This window comes from Moschus berezovskii, chromosome 17 (assembly GCF_049115385.1).
Source record: "Moschus berezovskii isolate FMDL1 chromosome 17, NW_MosBer_1.0, whole genome shotgun sequence".
Classification (NCBI taxonomy): Eukaryota; Metazoa; Chordata; class Mammalia; order Artiodactyla; family Moschidae; genus Moschus; species Moschus berezovskii.
The window spans coordinates 53,411,843-53,426,955 of record NC_142476.1 but is presented as its reverse complement, the minus strand read 5'-3'; the positions used below and the strand labels follow the sequence as shown (position 1 = coordinate 53,426,955).

General features: G+C 37.2%; 1 protein-coding gene across 1 annotated transcript in view; it reads left to right on the top strand.

The window, feature by feature from the left end:
* Positions 1 to 2,407: 2,407 nt before the first annotated feature.
* FMO2 (flavin containing dimethylaniline monoxygenase 2) overlaps positions 2,408 to 15,113 on the top strand; it is a 49,961-nt gene continuing 37,255 nt past the window's right edge. The window contains exons 1-2 of the mRNA XM_055419653.2: positions 2,408 to 2,563; positions 4,306 to 4,443. Coding sequence (XP_055275628.2) covers positions 4,312 to 4,443 — 132 coding nt within the window. The 5' untranslated portion in view covers positions 2,408 to 2,563; positions 4,306 to 4,311. The remainder of the gene's footprint in view (positions 2,564 to 4,305; positions 4,444 to 15,113) is intronic.

Here is a 15,113-nt window from a genome sequence, read left to right as displayed (position 1 = left end):
TTAAAATACTGCTAGCGGCATATCCGGATGTTTTCTCAACTACAATTATTACAGGACTTTTACTGAGATCATAATTAACTAGAAGATATAACTGGAGAACCGCTCACAGGCTACTTAAAAAAATTGTGACCCAATGTCAGTAAAAAGACTTTTTCCCTCTTTAATTGAGAAACATGTTCAGCCTTTCTGTTTCTTAGTTTTGACCATTGCCTTTGAAGTTTCTTTTACTCTTGTTACAGAGTTACTTTACTTATTAGACAGAGAAAAACCTTCCACTGTGACCAAACAGTTTGGGAAATTTTAGGAAAACGATGTTTCCTGAATACCTTATTTTAAAATATCAAACTACACTTCTCCACTTCAAGAGCTTATTTCTCTGCTTTATTTTTCTCCATGGCACCCATCATCAACAACTCTACTTGTTTATTGTTTTATTGATTGCTTGTCTGGCTCCCTCCACTAGAAGGCAAGCTCTATAAAGGAAAGAGGTGTTGCCTCTTTTGTTCATTGCTGTGTGTACAGCACTTAGGAAGTGTCTGACACCTAGGAGGTGTTCAACAAGTGTTTGTTGAATGAATCTGCATTAAAAAAAATTTCAGTATCCTTAGGTCAACTGATTTTGTTAGCTGGAGAACAAAGTCCTTCATTATTTAGACTATATCCAAGGTATACTATGGAGTAGGAAATGGTAACCCACTCTAATATTCTTGCCTGGAAAATTCCATGGACAGGGGAGCCTTGGAGGGCTGCAGTCCATGGGATCACAGAGTCAGACACAACTGAGCACAGCAAGGTACACAAAGACTTTATAGCCTCTTGATTTAGTCTTCCTAATTAACGGTAGTGCTAGCAATTGAGATTGTAAGCAAAGGTAAGTTATCCAGTTCTATATCAAGGCAAAAAGACAGCAATGGACAGGAAGATATTAGAAATCTTACTAGATTCATCCAAGCCAGCAGATATCCAAGCAGAGACATATGACGATATATTGCTTTGGGGAGGGTAAGCAATCTAGGAACAGGTAAGTTAGGATCCAGAACTCATCAAGTCTAAGAAGGCCAGGCCAAAACAAGAATGTAAACTCCAGAATATATGTTTGTGTGTTAGCCACTCAGTCATGTCCGACTCTTTGCAACCCCATGGACTATAGCCTGCCAGGCTCCTCTGTCCATGAAATTCTCCAGGCAAGAGTACTGGAGTGGGTAGCCATTCTCTTCTCCAGGGGATCTTCCCAACAAAGGGATTGAACCCAGGGCTCTGCATTGCAGGCAGATTCTTTACCATCTGATCCAACAGGGAAGCCTGTGTGTGTGTGTATGTGTGTGTGTGCGTGTATTTTAAAAGATTTTTAAAAGAATGTAAATTCCATGAGATCATTTTGTTAAATGGAAAATTAATCCATCAACAAAACAGAATTCATGGAGCCATTTTAAAAATGCTGCTATAACTGGGACGACCCTGAGGGATGGGATGGGGAGGGAGGTGGTGGGGGGGGATTCAGGATGGCAGACACATGTATACCCATGGCTGATTCATGTCAATGTATGGCAAAAACCACTACAATATTGCAAAGTAATTAGCTTTCAATTAAAATAAATAAATTTTTAAAAATAAATAAAAAATAAAAATGCTGCTCTAAGTTTGAGACTGTGTGAAATTTGTAGGTTAATTTTGTTATACTGCCTTCTCATTCATAAGTGTGAATTCTCTGTGTCTTTGCTTAAATCATAAAAAAATTAAAATTTAGTTCTTTTGCACTGTTCTCATTATGACTAACAGTATTTTGGAATGTTTTGAATAACTATGATTTTTTTGCATTATGTCTTCTAATGTATATGTATGACCTATGGAAATCTATTGAATTTTTTTTAGTATTGTTATATTGGGTTTTGCTATTTCCTTTTTTATTCATCCACTTTGCTAAACCTGTGCCATTTTTAAACATTTTATGTGCTTCTGTATTACATTAACCAATTAATGGTTGTTGTTAAGGTGTACTTGGGAGTTATTATTTTAAAAAAATAAATACACGTGTTCAGTATTTTATTTAAAAAATGCTGCTATAGATATAAAGGTATTGCTATATTGTAGAGTGAAAAATCAAGTTGTAAATTATATGTAGAGTGCGATTCCATTTTTGTTTGTGTGTATGTATTATCTACATAGATAGATACGAAAGATAAACAAAAATGTCATAGTGGGTAAAGGGATAATTTGGACTTCTTTTTATTGGTCCATATTTGCTAACTTGTTAATGAGCATTGGTTATATCCATTATATCAATAAAGAGGATTTTTAAGCTCTCTGTATATGGATACCTGTACGATGTTGTTACCGTAACCTTTACCCTGGGTCTCAGGATATAAGCCTCTTGCTTCATTTCAGGACTGCCGACAAAGACCTTGGCGTTTCAGCTGGCAGAATGCAAGAGGGAGGAGGAGGAGGACTGCAAGCTCCTCCCATTCCCACAGGTTCCTCTGACTCTTAAAACGCTTCAGATTACCTCCCAGCACACAATCTACACAGAAAACTACTGTCAGCGCGCTCAAAGGCAAAAACAGAGGTAAGGATGAGAGCTGGGGAAAGAGACTCAAAAGCAAAAGCTGGGCACTTTGAAGAACTTAACTGAACGGGAGGCGGGGAGCCGGCCCAGCGTAGCCGCGTGGGACTTAGGTCTCCTGGTTGTGCAGGAAGCTATTTCTCGCTCACGTTCTAACAGGGCGAGGAGGGGGCGCCTTTATCAGAGGCCTCCGCTTCCCGCGCTCCCGCCCTCCCGCCCGGCCGCATTATCTCGCCCAGCACCTTTCCTTCCCTCTTGGTTATGGCTTAACGAACCCTTAAGGACTCGTCGGCCAACGCTGTGGCACATTCTGGAGGAGGAAGAGGACTCTTTACTCTAGGGGAGTTAAGACAGTACTTGGAGGATGACTACGGGTCTAGTCATCCTTGCGCAAGGAAAGCCTTCTGCGCGCTTTGGGGACTCTAAATGTTGGGACTCCTCAGGCACTGAAGTACTGAAGTCTAGCTTATTCTCAGTCTCTTGAAAGCTGTGTTCACTGTTTGACAGTACAGGCACAGGTGAGAAAGACTGCAGGTTCATTTCCAGACCCTCCAAATAACGTGTCACACATATTCTTTTCTTTCCCAATGTTAGGTTTATATTATACTGCACTCTATTTAAAGTGTGCAATACCATCATGTCTCGGGCTTCCCTGATACCTCAGTTGGTTAAGAATCTGCCCGCAATGTGGGAGACCTGGGTTCGATCCCTTGGTTGGGAAAATCCCCTGGAGAAGGGAAAGGTCACCCACCCTAGTATTCTGGCTTGGAGAATTCTATGGATAGTCCGTGGGTTCTCAAAGAGTTGGACATGACTGAGCCACTTTCACTTTCACCATTATGTCTAAGAAAGGCATAGTCTTTAATTAAAAAATACTTTATTGGAAAAAGTGCTAACTCTCATTTGAGGCTTCAACAAGTCCTAGTAGTAACATCAGAGATCACCATACAAAACAGACTAATAACGATCAAGTTTGAAATATTCTAAGAATTACCAAAATGTGACAGAGGATCGCAAAGGAATCAAATGCCGTTGGGAAAATGGTGCTGACAGACTCGCTCCATGCAGGGTTGCCACAAACTTTTGATTTGTGTTTAAAGAAAAGCTGGATCTGTAAAGGACGATAAACTGAAATACAAAAAAAAAAAAAAAGGAGATATGGCTGTAATTCCTTCACTTTGTGCTAGTTATGTTATTATGTTAAACTGTTTTACTTTTTAAATTCTTTTCCTGTATCTTGCTTGTTCTTCTGGTGGCTCTTCCATCAAAGAACCACTAAGTCAGAGGAGTGTGAATTGCTGTAGGGGTGTCCCCTGGGCATGGGACAAAGGAGGACATTTCTTGAAGCCTCATTTTCTCTTTAACTATATGACTCTTTGCATATCTTTATTTAGGGGAAAGTGGTAGTCTCTCACGCAAAAAGAAAAAAGAAACATTGAATAAACTTATTTCAAAAAAAAAGAACTCAACTGAAGACTGGTTCATATCCCTGGTACCATGTTATTGAACCAGTTGGTTTTGTTAAATAGGTTGCTTTTAAACATTAAACCAAGACATGACACAACTTGGCTTCTTTCAAGGGGAAGAGGAGACTGGGATTTGACTGGTGAGGCATTTTATTCAAATAGTGCTGCTTATTAAATGACCACTGCTACAGCATTTAAAGCCAGTTACTGTCCACACCATAAAGACTGTCTTACCTGTTGCCTCAGTGAAGCAGCATTAATTGATCAACTCCTTGACAGGATACCATGGCAAAGAAGGTGGCAGTGATTGGAGCTGGGGTCAGCGGCCTGATCTCTCTCAAGTGCTGTGTGGATGAGGGACTTGAACCCACTTGCTTTGAGAGGACTGAAGATATTGGAGGACTGTGGAGGTTCAAAGTAAGTGAGAACTTCTTGTTTCTTGAACAGGTTGTGCTGCTATTGTAGGAAGATTCATACTACTGATCCACCTTGGCTTTTCCTTAGCAGTTTTGATAAGATTTACTTCAAGCAGGAACTAAAGAAATAGGCTGGTGCCCAGGTGGCCAACCCGGCCTGTAAAAGAATCTTTTCCTCTGGATGCAACGGTTGTCTTGCAGCCCACATTTTTGTTATTCTCAAAGCAATATAATGATATTAGAGAACATTTTACAAAATAGAAGTGACAGGCATTCTGTTCAAGACATGACTTATATTCTAACCATTGAGCACTTGCTTTTTCAAAGAGGAAGCTCTTATTACTGCTGACTTTTTTCTGACAGTAAAATAAACAATGTTTGCTCAGCTTTTGTATAACACTCTAGTGTAACTATGGGCACTCTTTAAGTATCTATTTTTATTGTTCAGTTGCTCAGTCGTCTCCAACTCTGCAACCCCATGGACTGTAGCACACAAGGCTTCCCTATCCTTTAAGTATACTGTACTTATTATAAAAGTATATATTTTTATACTTTTATATGTATCCGTTCGGTTCCGTCGCTCAGTCGTGTCCGACTCTTTGCGACCCCGTGGACTGTAGCCTACAAGGCTTCTCCGTCCATGGGATTCTCCAGGCAAGAATACTGGAGTGGGTTACCATTTCCTTCTCCAGGGGATCTTCCCGACCCAGGGATCTAACCCGGGTCTCCTGCATTGGAGGCAGACACTTTAACCTCTGAACCACCAGGGAAGCCCTTTATATGTATAAAAGTATATATTTTTATACTTTTATATGTATAAAAGTATGCTTATAAAAGTATATACTTTTATACTATACTATACTTTTTAACTATATTTTACTCATTAAATTTATTCCATTAGCCAAACTCAAATACTAGTAATACTAGCTGTCCCTCAGAGTTTGTATAAAAATTAAAGATAGATACAAAGATAGATAGCTATAAAGATTTATAATTATTTCTTCCCATAATTTTTTAAGTAAATAATTAGCTGACCATCTACTAGGTGTGAGACCTTGGGCGAGTTATTTACATTCCTGTGTCTTAGTTTTCTCAGCTATATAATGAGCTATATAATGAGGAACAACAGAAAAGTATGATTATCTCAGAGTGCTGTTTTAAAGATAAAGGGAGATAAATTATGCAAAGAACTTCAAATATGGCAAACATTAGCTATGATACCTATATTCATATTTTATAGACAAGCAAACAGAAGCTGAGGGAGGTTAAATGATTGGTCACTCAGCTGTAGGAACCAACATTCAAACCTTAGTCTCTATGATACCTAAGCAGGAGCCCCTACTTATAACCATAATTTGCGTTCCTGCTCAGAAAGGTTAAACAAACTTTTATCTCAGAACTCTCCAAGACAGGCTTCAGCAATGCGTGAACCAAGAAATTCCAGATGTTCAAGCTGGTTTTAGAAAAGGCAGAGGAACCAGAGATCAAATTGCCAACATCCACTGGATCATCAAAAAAACAAGAGAGTTCCAGAAAAATATCTATTTCTGCTTTATTGACTGTGCCAAAGCCTTTGACTGTGTGGATCACAATAAACTGTGGAAAATTCTGAAGGAGATGGGAATACCAGACCACTGACCTGCCTCTTGAGAAACCTGTATGCGGGTCAAGAAGCAACAGTTAGAGCTGGACATGGAACAACAGACTGGTTCCAAATAGGAAAAGGAGTACATCAAGGCTGTATATTGTCACCCTGCTTATTTAACTTATATGCAGAGTACATCATGAGAAACACTGTGCTGGATGAAACACAAACTGGAATCAAAATTGCGGACGAAATATCAATAACCTCAGATATGCAGATGACACCACCCTTATGGCAGAAAACAAAGAAGAACTAAAAAGCCTCTTGATGAAAGTGAAAGAGGAGCGTGAAAAAGTTGGCTTAAAGCTCAACATTCAGAAAACTAAGATCATGGCATCTGGTCCCATCACTTCACAGCAAATAGATGGGGAAACAATGGAAACAGTGACAGACTTTACTTTTTTGGGCTCCAAAATCACTGTAGATGGTGACTGCAGCCGTCAAATTAAAAGACGGTTTCTCCTTGGAAGAAAAGTTATGACCTACCAGAAAGCATGTTAAAAAGCAGCGATATTACCTTGCCAACAAATATCTGTCTAGTCAAAGCTTTGATTTTTCCAGTAGTCATGTATGGATGTAAGAGCTGGATTCTAAAGAAAGCTGAGTGCCGAAGAATTGATGCTTTTGAACTGTGGTGTTGGAGAAGACTCTTGAGAGTCCCTTGGACAGCAAGGAGATCCAACCAGTCTATCCTAAAGGAAATCAGTCCTGAATGTCCATCAGAAGGACTGATGTTGAAGCTGAAACTCCAATACTTTGGCCACCTGATGCAAGGAACTGACTCATTTGAAAAGACCCTGATGCTGCGAAAGATTGAAGGTGGGAGGAGAAGGGGACAACAGAAGATGAGATGGTTGGATAACATCACCGACTCGATGGACATTAGTTTGTATAAGCTCTGGGAGTTGGTGATGGACAAGGAAGCCTGGCGTACTGCAATCCACGGGTGGCAAAGAGTCGGACATGACTGAGTGACTGAACTGAACTGATAAAAAGATCCTGAATAGTGAAAGCAATCTTGAGAAAGAAGAGCAAAGCTGGAGGCATCACACTCTCTTGATTTCAAACTATTACAAAGCTTTAGTAGTCAAGAAATAGTATTGTACTCTCATTAAAAAAAAATAGCATATAAGTCAATGGAAATGAATAGAGAGTCCAGAAATAAAGCCACATATATAGGGTCAATTAATTTACAACTCAAGGATACACATGGGGGAAGAATAGTCTTTCCAATAAATAGTGTGGGGAAAACTGAATAGCCACTGTGAAAGAATGAAACTGGATCGCTATCTTACACAACACACAAAACTGACTCAGGATGGATCAAAGACTTAAACATAAGATCAGAAACCATAAAACTCCTAGAAGAAAATGGAAGCAGTAAGCTTCTTGACATCAGTCTTGGTAATGATCTTTTTACATCTGACTTGAAAACAATTGCAACAAAAGCAAAAATGAACAAATGGGACTCCATCAAACTAAATAGCTTCTGCACAATAAAGGAAATCGTTAGCAAAATAAAAGCACAACCTACTGAATGAGATAAGATATTTGAAAATCATATATCTTACAAGGTGTTAATATTCAAAATATATAAACACTCCTATAACTCAATAATAAAAACAAACAATCCAGTTATAAAATGGGCAGAGAATCTGAATAGACAGTTTTCCAAAGAAGACACACAGATGGACAATAGGTATATGAAAATATGCTTTACATCACTAATCATCAGGGAAATGCAAACTAAAAACACAACAAGAAATCACCTCCCATGGGTCAGAATGGCTATTATCAAAAGGACAATAAATAACAAGTGTTGGTGAGGATGCTGAGAAAAGAAAATCCTTGTGCATTACCAGTGGAAATGTAAAATGGTGCAGTCACTATGGAAAACAGTATGGAGGTTCCTCAAAATATTAAAAATAGAACTACCAATAATAATCAAGGAATTCTAGTTCTGAGTATTTATCTGAAGAAAACAAAAACACTAATTGGAAATGATATAATGCACCCCTGTATTCACTGCAGCATTATTTACAACAGCCAAGATAGGGGAAAAACCTAAGTGTCCATCAATAGATAAATGGATATGGTATACATTGGAATACTATTCAGCCATAAAAAAGAATGCAATGTTGCAATTTGCAACATTATGAATAGACCTTGGGTATTATGCTAAGTAAAAATAATTAAGACAGAGAAAGACAAATACCATATCATTTCACTTATATGTGGAATCTAAAACGTAAGCAAAATGAAACTCACAAATACAGAGAACATATTGGTTGCCAGAGGGTAGGGGACTGGGGAATGGGTGAACAAGATCAAGAGGTACAAAATCCCATTTATAAAATAAGTGTCATGCATATATAGCATAGGAACTATAGTTCAAAATATTGTATTACAAATTTAAAAGTTGCTAAGAGGACTTCCCTGGTAGTCTAGTGGCATGGGTTCAATCCCTGGTAGGAGAACTAAGATCTCACATGTCATGAGATGTGGCCAAAAATAAATAAATAAAGATTGCTAAGAAAGTAAATCTTAGAAGTTCTCAAGGAAAAAAAACTCCATAACTTTTTATCTTGACAAATGAGAAATAAGACTTACTGTGGTGATCATTTCACAATGCATACAAATGTCAACCATTATGTCCTACATCTGAAACTAATACGATTTTGTATGCCAATTATGCTTCAATTTATATATATATATGATTTGATTAATTCCAGGAAGATGCTTTCTGCCCCCAAAATATTTCTCCTGCTATCACATTCCTGATGTCTAAAATTTCAGAATTAGAGATATCATCCTGTGGGATAGAAGAGTTAGGTTAAAATTTGAATTAATTCAGTTCAGTTCAGTCACTCAGTTGTATCCAACTCTTTGCAACCCCATGGACTGAAGTATGACAAGCTTTCCTGTCCATCACCAACTCCCAGAGTTTACTCAAACTCATGTCCATCAAGTCAGTGATGCCATCCAACCATCTCATCTTTTGTTGTCCCCTTCTCCTCCCACCTTCAATCTTTCACTGCATCAGGGTCTTTGCAAATGAATCAGTTCTTCGCATCAGGTGGCCAAAGTATTGGAGTATCAGATTCAGCATCAGTCCTTCCAGTGAATATTCAGGATCGATTTCCTTTAGGATGGACCAGCTGGATCTCCTTGCTGTCCAAGGGACTCTCAAGGGTCTTCTCCAGCACCACAGTTCAAAAGCATCAGTTCTTCGGCACTCAGCTTTATAGTCCAAGCCTTATTAGATATAAAATGGTTAAGTATATAGCTCCCTGGCACTTGCAACAATATCACATTTCAAACCTCCCTTAAAACTATATCCAAGAGATAAATATAAACAATTTCTCTACCCAAAGAAGACAAAGTCTTCACTGAAGAGTGAAACATACAATAAGCAAAATTTCACAGGCCTCTAATTGGACCATGTGAGGGTCTGGATTTCCAGGAGACAGTAGTTCCAAGGAAGGAGCTGCTGAAAATGCTGCTGGGAGCCTCCACACCCACTTCCATTAAAATTTGCCTCTCCACAACTCTACCAATCAGAATCAGTGTTAAAATATGTTACTCTTTAACGTCTATATTTACACACAATTCTTCTAAGATCACTTAATACATTTAGTGGTGACAAGTTAAAACAAAATTTTAAAATTCCTGCCCCATGCCCAACTCAGATGGTGCTGAATTCTTCCAAAAGATTCTCCAGCACTTCCTAGTGGCCATTTTGGAACATGGGAAAGGTGGGTAATTAACATATATTTTAGCACTTCTCTCCAGCAACAGGAAGCATTTGCCATGCACCATCTCATTTTTCTTCACAGTACTCCTAGGACATAGGTGTTATGATTATCCTCACTTAACATATGAAGAGTTTAGGATAAATAACTTCCCCAAGGGAATATAGGTAGTGGGAAAATAATAAAAATGAAAGTCTGAATGAATCAGATAAAAATCATTCCCCTCAAAAAATTTACGGTCAATTCATTTTACACTTTCCAACTATAGCTTGTGCTTCACTAGGTTTGAATTCTGCACCTCTACTAAAGGTTTAATGTGCACAAGCTTTTTCAGTATTTGCAAAGCTAATGCTATCATTTATATAATTATTTGTATATGAATTATCTCATTCTATACTCACAATACTCCCCTACGTTAGTTTTTATTAATTCCAACTTAAAAGTGAGAAAGCCAAAGTAGGTGATTTGCCTAGAGTAACTAATAAGTGGTAGATAATAACATAATAAGATGCCTTAGAACCAGCCATGATATTTAGATTATATATGTTTACCCTCATGCTTCATCTCACATAATTCTAAAGATGAATACTAAACTTAGGATCAATTAAAACCCCTGTGTGTTTTTCATCTCAATTATTGATGACTTGGGTCACTATTATCCTATCTTTGTAAAAACTCATTTTTTAATCCAAATTACAGGATTTCACATTTTTGCATGTTAGACTTCATTTAGTTGGTTTTAAAGAGTGTTTATATGAAATTTCAACTTCTGTTAAGTTTTCTATGTTGAATAATATTAGAATATTTACTCACATCATATAAAAAATTAAACTCAAAATGGATTAAAGACCTAAATATAAGACCTGAAACCATAAAACTCCTAATAAAGAACATAGGCAGACACTCTTTGATATAAATTACAGCATAGTTTTTGTCTAAGGCAAAGAAAACAAAAGCAAAAATAAACAAATGAGACCTAATAAAACTTAAAAGCTTTTGCACAGCAAAGGAAACCACCAGCAAAATGAAAAGACGACCTACTGAATGGGAGAAAATACTTGCAAATTATATGGCTGATAAGGGGTTAATCTTCAAAATATATAAACAGCTCATACAACTCAGTATCAAAAAAAGAAGCAACCCAATTTAAAAATGGGCATAAGACTTGAATAAATATTTCTCTAAAGAAGACACACAAATGGCCAACAGGCATGTGAAAAGATGTTTAACATTGCTAATCAGAGAAATGCAAATTAAAACCATAATGAGATATTACCTCACATCAGGGTGGCTATTATCAAAAAGACCACAAATAAGAAATGTTGGCAAGAATGTAGAACAAAGCTAACTCTTGTATACTGTTGGGGGGAATGTGTATTAGTACAATCACTATGGAAAACAGTATGGAATTTCCTCAAAAAATTAAAAATAGAATTACTGTGCAATGCAGTAATTTCACTGCTGCGTATATATCCAAAAACAAAAATTCAGAAAGATACATGCACCCCAGTGTTTATAACTTCCAAAATATGGAAGCAAACTAAATGTCCATGAACAGATGAATGGATAAAATGTGGCAGTATACATAATGGAATACTACTCAGGCATAGAAAAGAATGAAATTCTGGCACTTGCAACAACCTGGATGAACCTAGATAGTATTAAGCTTAGTGAAACAAGTCAGAGAAGGACAAATACTCTGTTACTGGTTATGTGTATAACCTGAAAAATAAGACAAATGAATGTATATAACAAAACAGAAATAGACAAGGATATAGAGAACAAACTAATGGTCACCAGCCGGGAGAGGGAAGAGAGGAGGGTCAAGTTAGGAGTATGGGACTAAGATACAAGCTTCCATGTATAAAATAAATAAGCTAAGCAACAAGGATCTATTGTATAGCACTGGGAAATATAGCCATTATTTTGTAGTAAGTTCTAATGGAGTACAATCTACAAAAATATTGAATCACTATCTGTACACCTGAAAGTGATATAATATTGTAAATCACCTATACCTCACTTTCTTAAGTGTTTATTTGAAGTTTCAATCCTCTGTCAAGTTTCTATGCCTCCATACTTTGGGTATATACAAATTTGATCATCGGTATTTGTCTCCATCAAATTTGCTAATTTAAAAGTTGATAATAGATGAGATTGTGAAGTAGACACCTGCTGCTGCTGCTGCTGCTGCTAAGTCACTTCAGTCGTGTCCGACTCTGTGTGACCCCATAGACGGAAGCCCACCAGGTTCCCCCATCCCTGGGATTCTCCAGGCAAGAACACTGGAATGGGTTGCCATTTCCTTCTCCAATGTGTGAAAGTGAAAGTGAAGTCGCTCAGTCGTGTCCGACCCTTAGCGACCCCACGGACTGCAGCCTACCAGGCTCCTCCATCCATGGGATTTTCTAGGCAAGAGTACTGGAGTGGCTTGCCATTGCCTTCTCCGAGTAGACAGCTGGGATATCACCAAATGGAATTTCCCATATGGTGCCGTTTTCACACTGACCAAAACATGTACTTTCTTTATTCCATGCCTCACAGCCTCCCTTCTGTTTCAATTGGCATGTTTTTGTTTTGTTTTTTCTAACAGCACATTATGTTCAGTTTAACATTAGACAGAACTAGCTTAGAACAAAGAGCCATTTCCTTCCCTGAAAAGATAACCTTTGTTTTACTTTCGGAAGGTCTCTGTGATGAATGTATCACAGCATGATTCAATATGTTTTTGCACACTGTTGTCCATTTAATAGAACCAAATTTAACATGTTAGATATTTGTAATTCTCCAGGAAAGCAAATATAAAATACTGTGGTTCTTAAGCCTCTTTACCAGCAGTTTCAGATATATTTCAATTGGTGGTTTAGTCGCTGAGTCCAGTCCGGCTCCTGTGACCTCATGGACTGTAGCCTGCCAGGTTCCTCTGTCTGTGGGATTCTCCAGGCAAGAATATTGGAGTGGGTTGCCATTTGCTTCTCCAGGGGATCTTCCCGACCCAGGAATCAAACCCAGGTCTCCTGCACTGCAGGCAGATTCTTTACCAATTGAGCTACGGAGGAAAGTCCTAATTTTGGTTAGTTTTCCATAATTTTTTTTAAAGAAGTAATGTTTACATGTATAGAATAGAATAAAGTTTGTAACATAATATTAGCAAAATCATAACATTTGCATGCATAAAACAAAACAAAGTTTATAGCATAATATCAGCAAAACCATTTACTTATTCCCATTATGCTACTATTTTAATGTATCATTTAGTAGTATCTTAGTATCATTAAGCCCTATTTACAATGAGGGGAAAATGCTTCTGGTTAACATTACTTCTTTCACTCATTCAACAAACATATTTCCTGGTTGCATAATATGCACCAGGCATATACTAGGTACTAAAAAGACACAATTGTACAGTCCCTGCCATCAAAGGGCTTATTTTTTGGGAGGGGGGTGTGGTGGGAACTAAAGAAAATCCAGAGTACAGATTTATAAGAGCTGAAACACTGAGTGTTATGGAAAACACAGAATCTCACTCAGCAGAAGGGTATGATACGTTTGTCTTGACAATAAGCAGAGATCAGATGTGTGAAAATCCATCTAGGCCGAGCAAATGGCACGTGCAAAGGTGTGGAGGTTTGTGAAACTTGATACACTTAGAGAATAGAAAGTCATGTAATGTGGCTGGAAAGAAGGATGCAGGTGGCTGAGAGATAACTGATGAGGCTAGAGAAAAGAGCCAGGGTCTCACCATGAGGACCTTGTGTCCCATGCCAACCAGTGTACCATTTACCCTGAAATCAGTGAAGACCGTGGGCAATATCTGAGTCAACGAGTTTAATTAGGGGGCTCTTTCAGTGATCAGGGGCAGAAATTAGGGAAGTACTAGCCCAAAGGAGAGAGGGCAGAATGCAATGATACTCTAATAAAGGGTGTGTCTCCCAGTGTTCATTGTGCATAAGAGTCAGCTGGGGAGAACTTCTAAAATACAGACGTCTGGGCCCAAACCAGACCTACTCACACTTTTTATACTTTTCAAAGCTCCCTGAATTCTTGCACTGGAACTAGCCCATGGAGTAGCATTTGAGAATGACAGTTTTGCCTCTAACTGTAGGACAAGGACCAACATGAGAAAATAATCTAAAAAAAGAGTAGATATAAGTATAACTGATTCACTTTGCTGTACAGGAGAAACTAACACAACATTGTAAATCAACTATACGCCAATAAAAAAATAAAAATTTTTTAGATAAAAATAAGATGCTAAAATAATTAAAACGCTAAAATAATTAAAATAAAAATATTCTAATTGGTAAGAATTTAAAGTTTCAATTATACTTATTACAAGTAACAGAGCAGATAAAATCCACCTTTTGAAAGAGTTAAAATATGGAATGTTAGGATATTTTCAAAGAAATAAATTTTATTTCCAAACTGCTTAGAATAACTAGCCATGAGAATAAACTATTGATTGTTAGAGATCAATATAATTATATTTCATGATAAAAAACAATTTATAAGATTTTGTATTTACATTTGTAATAAGTGAATCTATTTTTGGTTTGTAAGCTTGTTCCTTCTAGTAGATTAAATTTTAGCTTTATAATCTTTCTTAAACTTAATTTAATTTTTATATCCTTTTTATCTTTAAGGAGTCAAAGATAAACTTCAGTCCAGCCTATAATAAAAGATCATAAATTTTAAATTTTTGTCTGAACTAACTTGGTTTTGCTACATAATCTTCTGACTTGCAAAAAAATTTATATTAAGAAAAATGCTTACCATATGATCATTATCTTAAACAAGTAAATTGTCACTAATTCTATTTGTTAGGAAATTCAGGCTATTAATCTGTATTTGTGCTTAGCTCATTTTTAGGCAGTGCTTGTATTTTAAGTAAATATATGAGTTAAATTTATCTGTTTTGAAAGTCATGTCGCCTGTCCTTGCCTTGGTTGAGAGCAAAGCCTCACATCTTATTCTTTCTCTACTTTCCATCCCCAAAGCCCAAACTGATTTTAATTCAATGTGATAGTAAGCTCCATGAAGACAGAAAACTGTGTGTCCTGGTTACACTTTACCCCTAACTCCAAGCTCAGGGCCTATACAGGAGATATAGTTGATATACATTTATTTATTTACTTACTTATTAATAAGAATCATCTTCCTTTTATAATGCCAGAAAAACTCAATTTTACCCAGATTTATCTAAACGTATAGAAATCTACTTCAGGCAATATAGGAAGAAGCACACATGGACAGAAACCATTTTTTAATAGTTGT